This window comes from Quercus suber, unplaced genomic scaffold (genome assembly GCF_002906115.3).
Source record: "Quercus suber isolate HL8 unplaced genomic scaffold, Cork oak 2.0 scaffold_24, whole genome shotgun sequence".
Classification (NCBI taxonomy): domain Eukaryota; kingdom Viridiplantae; phylum Streptophyta; class Magnoliopsida; order Fagales; family Fagaceae; genus Quercus; species Quercus suber.
In genome coordinates, this window is record NW_027069489.1 from 1,562,259 (window position 1) to 1,569,868 (window position 7,610).

At 35.2% G+C, this 7,610-nt stretch overlaps 1 protein-coding gene across 2 annotated transcripts; it reads left to right on the top strand.

The window, feature by feature from the left end:
- The first annotated feature begins 1,629 nt into the window (after positions 1–1,629).
- LOC112003114 (CMP-sialic acid transporter 1) lies at positions 1,630–7,025 on the top strand. 2 transcript variants are annotated; one of them, XM_065766294.1, is made up of 8 exons: positions 1,630–1,788; positions 1,971–2,054; positions 2,453–2,667; positions 3,128–3,206; positions 4,591–4,760; positions 5,619–5,805; positions 6,021–6,098; positions 6,434–7,025. In XM_065766294.1, the coding sequence occupies exons 1-8, from the start codon at positions 1,738–1,740 to the stop codon at positions 6,581–6,583; spliced, it is 1,014 nt and encodes a 337-aa protein (XP_065622366.1). In that variant the 5' UTR covers positions 1,630–1,737; the 3' UTR covers positions 6,584–7,025. The 2 variants fall into 2 exon arrangements, with proteins under 2 accessions (XP_065622366.1, XP_065622378.1); XM_065766306.1 differs by having other exon boundaries at positions 1,728–1,788; positions 1,971–2,011.
- The last annotated feature ends 585 nt before the right edge of the window (positions 7,026–7,610 follow it).

Here is a 7,610-nt window from a genome sequence, read left to right on the forward strand (position 1 = left end):
AGTTTGCAGGGGGCATGGAGTTTAAAGATTTCTTTTTAACGATGCTTTGTTAGCCAAACAAGCTTGGCCTCTTCTACATAATAAAGAGTCGCTTTTGCACAAAGTTTCAAAAGTAAATTTTTCCCTACTTGTTCATTTATGGAAGCAGCAGATAATTCAAGTGGCTTATATGCTTGGCATAGTATACTCAAGGGTAGGGAAGTATTGTGGAGAAGGGCTCGATGGAAAGCGAGTACCGAAGAAACCATTAAGATTTGGGATTATCTATGGTTGCCTAGCTTAGAGCACCCACGAATATTATCCCCAATCACAGATGGTTTACAGGAAGCTACGGTGCATTTACTCATCAACCCCACATCTAGGAGCTAGGATAGGGATGTTTTATTTGGCTATTTTGTTCCTATGGAAGCTTATTTGATCTTTAAAATTCCACTCAGCCTAACCAAGGTTGAGGATAAGCTCATTTGGCCTCATGTACCTAATTGTGTTTACACTGTGAAGTCTGGTTACAGGTTTCTTGTCAAAGACAAATCAGGTCCATCGCCATCTCCCTATTCCCAAAGTGAAGCCACAAGTGTTTGGAGTCGTAAATGGAGGCTTTCGGTGCCAAACAAAGTCAAAAAATTTCTTTGGAGTGCCTATAAGGAAGCTTTGCCAATTAAGAAAAATCTAGTCCGCAGAAGAGTCCTTGATGACGATGTTTACTGCCACTGTAACTTGAAGGCCTCGACGGTTACCATGCTTTGTGGGACTATTCTGAGCTCTCGGCTGTTTGGGAAACTAACATTATGTGGCTGTTTTACAGGTCTAAAAAGTTTTCAAATTTTTTCAAGCTTGCAAGTTTTGTGTTGGAGAAAGGCAGGCAACCTGAGTTTTTTGCGTCGATCACGTGGACAATTTGGTCTCGGCGTAATCAACTTCGAACCAACAACAAGTCCTTCCCGTTATCCCAATTCATACCTTCAGCTAAGCAAATGCTTCAGGAGTATACCAAGGTGCAACCAGCAACTCCGTTGCAGACATTTTCCCCTCAAACATCTCGGCCAAAGTGGGAACCCCCTCCTCTGTCACTCCTTAAGATTAATTTCGATGGTGCGGTCTTCAAAGAAACAGAGGAAGCTGGGTTGGGAGTGGTTGTCCAGGATTCTCAAGGAAAGGTGCTCGCGTCCTTGGCAGAGAAGATCAAGCTCCCATCATCCTCAAACGAAGTTGAAGCGCTAGCAACTGTTCGAGCCATTACCTTTTCTATAGACCTCAATCTACCTCTTTTATTGCCGAGGGAGACTCGAAGGTGGTTATTTCAGCCTTAAGAAAGGAAGAGGAATCTCTCTCATCTTTTGGCCATTTGATTTCTTCTATTAAGCATTATTTAGTTTATTGTAATTGCATTTCTTTCTCACATACCCATAGGTTGGGGAACTCAGTTGCTCATTTTTTAGCAAAACATGCAAAAATTATTGATAATTTTTTTGTGGATGGAGGATATTCCACCACAAGTTACTGATGTACTTTTAGTCGATATTGGCTTACTTCAATTTTATACAAGTTGAGGCCGGATTCTCAAAAAAAAAAAAAAAAAAAGGTTTGCTTATTCAATCAAAATAAAAATAATTAAAAAAATGAAAAGACTAATGAGGAAAAGGAACCAACGATGGTGAACAAGGCAAAAACGCAGCGCTTTGGTTTTGGGTCATCACCCTCACAAAGTCTTGTATCTCGGTCTCGGAATCGGAGCAAATGCAGTGGTATCTGGTGGCGTCTCTGCTGACCATTCTGACCAGCTCTCAGGTCTTCTCTTCTCTTATTAGCAAATGTCTTCATTCATTCTGACTGATTTAACGTGGATTGTTTTTATATATTTGTATGAGTGTGACTCCAAAAATGAGCAACTTTTCCCATAACCAACCAAATTTTGAGATTACAGATTACAGATTACAGCACCAAAATATAAATATGTTCTTGTTTAACAGGGAATTTTGACCACGCTTTCAAAGACTAATGGCAGATATAGGTATGACTACGCAACTGTTCCCTTTCTGGCCGAAGTTTTTAAGGTACTTTTTTTTACTGTCGTGTCTGTTAACGTTGCTTGCCTTGGTCTTCTGTAGAGTCAAATTGAAATACTTCACTCAAAAAGAATGCGAATAATGAAAATTCTCTCTAAACCCTTGAATTGAAATTACTGTCAAAGAGAAGAATCGGAGAAATAAATACTTTTGTATAGGATTATCATAGTGAATGTAATCTAGAAGCACGATGGACATTTCATTTGGGCTGCTGTCTCTGTTGTGTCATGTTGTAAATTTTCAGAAATTGCTCGTGTTGCCGTGTCGTACCCATACTCATCTTCACAATAAATAATAAAAATTTGTTACATATTTTCCGTCGATTTTCAGACTAGAAACGTATTGTCTACACTGTCAAACTAATTCATTGCCTGTTAATATTTCAGCTTCTAGTATCGAGTTTTCTTCTTTGGAAAGAGATCCAGAAGTCACCACCTCCAAAGATGACTACAGATTGGAAGAGTGTCCGTTTGTTCCCTATTCCTTCAATCATATACCTGATCCACAACAATGTTCAGTTTGCTACCCTAGTATATGTGGATGCATCCACATATCAAATCATGGGAAATCTCAAGATTGTCACAACTGGAATATTGTTCAGGTGCTTCTCTAGTCTTTTAAGGAGCTACAACTCGTCAACTATTTTTGCTATTCAAATTGTCTTCATTTATTGATCATTGAGATTACTTTAAAGGCAAAATCCCTACATTATGGGATCACTGTCAATTTAATTCTTACACTTTGGTAACGATCCATTTAGTCCCTATTATCTTCAACTTGTAGTCAATTTGGTAGAGTCCCTGTTATTTTCAACTTGTAGCCTGAAAGCTCAAATTCACAACTTTACAATGTCAATTTGGTCTTTATTGTCAATTCACTAACAGAAATTGACTGTAAATTGAAAATACTATGACCAAATTGACTGCTACCAAAATATAAGAACCAAATTTACAGTGATCCCCAAAATGGTTTTTCGCCTACTTCAAATTTATTGTAGTTTTTTTCTTTCTGATGTTGATCTAATTTCGCAAATTAGCAAATATTTTTATTTCCTGTTATAGGCTATTCCTGAGGAGAAAGCTTTCTAATTTGCAGTGGATGGCAATTGTTCTATTGGCTGTTGGAACAACTATGAGCCAGGTGCTGCTAAATCATTTATGTGTCCATGAATATTAGTATGCTTGAAATTTCTATTTCACATGTTACCTGCATACCTGCAGTCATTATTGCTTTTGCAAAGCAGCTATCCTATTACAGTAGTTGATCTGACCATCTAATTGTAGCTCTACAATCAATAGTGTTTATATTGAGAAACATTTTGACTGTTATGAAATTGTAATAAGAACTAAAAGAGAATTGATGACTTCAATTCACCAAGGTGTCAATCAACTCTTGTATATCACCTTGTAACCAAGTTATGAAATTGGAAAGTGTCATGTTTCCATGCCTATAATTATTGGCTTGCTCTCATTCAATAATCAAAAATAGCTCCAAGATGACAACTAGTAAGACTGGGTAATTAGGGATGGACATATAAAAAAGAATTAGAGCATGTTTGGTTGATTGTAATAAACACTGTAATGTAATAGTTATTTCTAAGGTTTAGTTATTCTATAGTTTGGTTATGTTTTTATTACAACGAATAGTCATTCTTTATGAATAGATATTCTTTTAAAATGAGGAGTAATTATTTGTCTTTAAAAGAATTATAATAGTTATTCCTTAATAGGTGTAATAATTTCTAAAATTAATATATTTCCAAATAAACAAACTTTCCATATACAAATAATAATTATGAAAATAAAAAAATAATTCATCTCTCTCAAATTCAAAAAATATTATTTTTTAGAAAATATAATTGTATGAGAAGGATATTTCCTAAAATAGATCATAAGTTTTATTCTAATGTTACAATTCACAACCAAACATATGAATACATTTAGTTATTCAATTACAACACATTTTCCCTATAATAAAGATTACCATTCCTATTGTAATCCTCATTTAGTGTGCCAAACATGCCCTAAATGTACCACATGATACCTGAATTCCAAATAAGAGTTTGTGAGAAGCATACAAAGAAGCCTAGTAATTGGGAACAAGCTCATATAGTGCAATAAATAAAGGTATACTTTGCAAATGTGATAAACAATGCTTAAAATAAATTTTTTCCTTTCAATTTTATTTTTTCCTTTAGGGGAACGTAGGCTTTTATAATTGAGTAATATAATATCTAATCTGACTACTGATTGACGCATAGCAATCTATCAATACCAGTGTCGAGTTTGTTTGGTATGGATCACGATGTTTGTTGATACATAGAATACTCTACATGCAGCAGTTATAGCATAGTGACCAATCAGACCTGATCTTGAGCTATGCTGTGATTTCTCTTTAGCAATTCCAATATATTTGCACTTGTTTACTTTGACTGCTATCTCACTTTTTAAATAATTTAGTGTATGTTATCCCCTACATGTGAATATTGCCTTCAGAAAGAACTTTTTGTATTCTCTTAATCAAGGTCAAAGGCTGTGGAGAGGCTTCATGTGACTCCCTTTTCTCAGCGCCAATTCAGGGATACATGTTCGGAATTCTGTCTGCTTGTCTTTCAGCATTTGCTGGCATATACACAGAGTTTTTGATGAAGAAGAATGATGATACTTTATACTGGCAGAATGTACAATTATACACGTAGGTGGCCTTTCTTTGCATACTGCTGATAAACTCTCGGTTTTAAGAGAACAGAGTATATATATAACCAAAACTATGCACATATTTTAATGATGGATTCTTGAAAGTTCTTTTTTGTAAGTAGATTTTACCTGCCTCCTTTGTTGCCTATGTGATTAGTTGCACAAAATTCTTGAAAGTTGGTTATTTATTTTGCATTTCTTTTACTCCAGGTGGAGGTTACTAATTGTAAATAATTACTTAATAATAATGATAAAAAGTATAGAGAACAATTAAAAACCTTCAGGCAGAACAGCTTACATTGTCCATAGATTGAAAAACTGGAATTGTGTGGTCCTTGTGGCTTATTAAGTTTGTACCTAAAAGATTGCATCTGTGTTTGATCTTTACAACAATACTAAAATTTAGCAGTGTCCTCATAAGTACTCCACCAATATTTCTGCATGAGTTTTCCCTAGGTATCAATTTAAATGATCAGGTGATGTTTGCAAGACGTTTTTCTAAACAACAATGGGTAATACAGATCTTCCCTGCAAAACACCCCTGGCACCTACTTGTAAAAAGAGCTCCATTTCTATCTAGTTAGGTAAATCCTCATTTAAGAATTTGAATAAGAGGAATAGACACATAGTGTGGCATTCTGATGCCAATTTCTAAAATTGCTGAAAATAATATAACACCCCTTGCAGAAAATTAAATATACTTGTTTTGGAAACATCAGATTATGTTACATGGTCACTTGTCAACTAAAATGTTATGACTTTCAAGCTTGGGAAAGGTGATTATCATGAGCAAAATGCCTGTAGTTATTAGAAGCTTTGGGCTAGAAATAATTCAGAATGGTACATATTTTTCCAGATTTGGGGCTATTTTCAATATGGCACGGCTTCTCTTGGATGATTTCAGAAATGAATTTGAGAAAGGGCCATGGTGGCAACGCCTTTTCAATGGATACAGTTTCACAACCTGGCTGGTGGTGTTAAATCTAGGATCAACAGGACTTTTGGTTTCTTGGTTAATGAAATATGCTGACAATATTGTAAAGGTGACTTCTTTCACCTGTTTGCAGTTTCTGTGCTTTTGTCTGTTTCTCCATAAGTTTATATTGAGTGCCCATTTGGCTTGCACTTGTCTCATTGATACATTTTACTTGTGATAACTAGGAATGTATGGTATTTTTATTTGGGTACTTGGGATAAAACAACTTATTGTTCTCTTGCATTCCTCTTAATTGTTGTTTTATTTTTGCTTTTGCTTTAGGTGTATTCCACATCAATGGCAATGCCACTGACGACGGTTCTGTCTCTATTCCTCTTTGATTTCAGGCCAACGTTGCAGGTAAGATTCCATGCCCATGAAATTGGTTTCTTCGGCATTTCCTATAATTTTCTTATTTCGTAGTAAGCATTTGAGTACTATAACTGGATTGAAATTGTTTTATGCTCTATAGAAATTTTTAAATCAATGTTTTGCCATTCTTTGGACTAGTTAATGCCCTTAAATGCTATGAAAACATATAATTGGTTAGAAGTTTCAATTCATATCTTTGCCATTCACGGATAACAAGATCCTTGTAAAACTTGACTGTTTATCTGGTGCTCCTTATGTCATATTCACTTCCCATTTCATCTGGCAATTGCCAAATAATAATTTTTTTTCTTGTGCTGCTGCAGCTTTTCTTGGGTATTGTTGTTTGCATGATGTCACTACACATGTATTTTGCCCCTCCAAGTATGCTAATCGATTTGCCAAAGATGCTAAATGAAGATTCAGAAAGTCTTCTTGAAGTTTATGTTGATCGAAGAACAGATTCATCACGATAATTTATCTCTAAGTGGAGTGCAACATTCTCTGGTATCTCTTTCTTGAAGGGAATATATATATATATATATATACATATATATCAGTTTTGTCTTTTACTGTTTTACATTGCCTATTAAGATGTCTGAGTTTAGAAGATTTAGATGGAGGGGATCCTAACAAATGTCCATTAACATGTAACTGGTCTTCTGTATTTCTTTTACTTTTTTTTTTTTTATACAAAATAGAATTTATACTCTAGCCTAATTTAAGTATATATGTGTGTGAAGCTCCGTTCTAGAAGCTTGAACCCCCGACCCTTACCCCCCCACGCCCCATAAACATTTATACTTGTGGAGTGACCACCGCACCAAGGGTGCGCGGTGTCTGTATTTCTTATGGTCTTGATTGAGCTTTACCTTTAAGAAAAGCATTCAATGTATCTGAGCATATCATTTTAAAGTTCTTTGCATGTTGTGTGATATAGCACAACATTCTAAAAGAAATTTGTAGGGACAATGAAACAGAAAAAATATAAATAAATAAATAAATAAGAGGGATGGATAAGCCTGAGAATCAAAACCTTAAGATTGTTTAGAACCAGCATCAAGCGGGGAAAAGAAAATAAAACGTTGGAGTTAGCATCTAGGGCCGCCTGAAGTCAACGTCAAGCCTTTGGAGAAAATTCCAACAGTTCTTTTTGTTAATCAGTTGAAGAAACCGATACTAAGTTTTGGGGCTTTTAAATAGGACTCCCAAATTTCATCAGGAAAGGAAATAACTCTTTAAGTAATTACATGAAATCCAATAAAATTAAAAGGCGTAAATACACTTTTGGTCCCTACATTTTGGGCTATTTCTCGATTTGGTCCCTAAATTGATTTTGCTCCTAGGTCAGTCCCTAATTTTTTAAAATCGTTTTTAAACTGGTCCCTGCCGTCATCTAAGTAACGGAACCCTATTACGTGGCAGACGGTTGCTGACGTGGTGCTGACGTGATGCTGACATGACATTAAAATATTATTAAAAAAAATTATTGGGCATTTTTCA

Coding starts and splice junctions, on each gene's coding strand:
- LOC112003114 (XM_065766294.1), top strand. CDS start 1,738: ATGCAGTGGTATCTGGTGGCGTCTCTGCTGACCATTCTGACCAGCTCT. Junction 2,055..2,452: donor TTCTGGCCGAAGTTTTTAAG/GTACTTTTTTTT, acceptor TTAATATTTCAG/CTTCTAGTATCGAGTTTTCT. Junction 2,668..3,127: donor ACAACTGGAATATTGTTCAG/GTGCTTCTCTAG, acceptor TTCCTGTTATAG/GCTATTCCTGAGGAGAAAGC.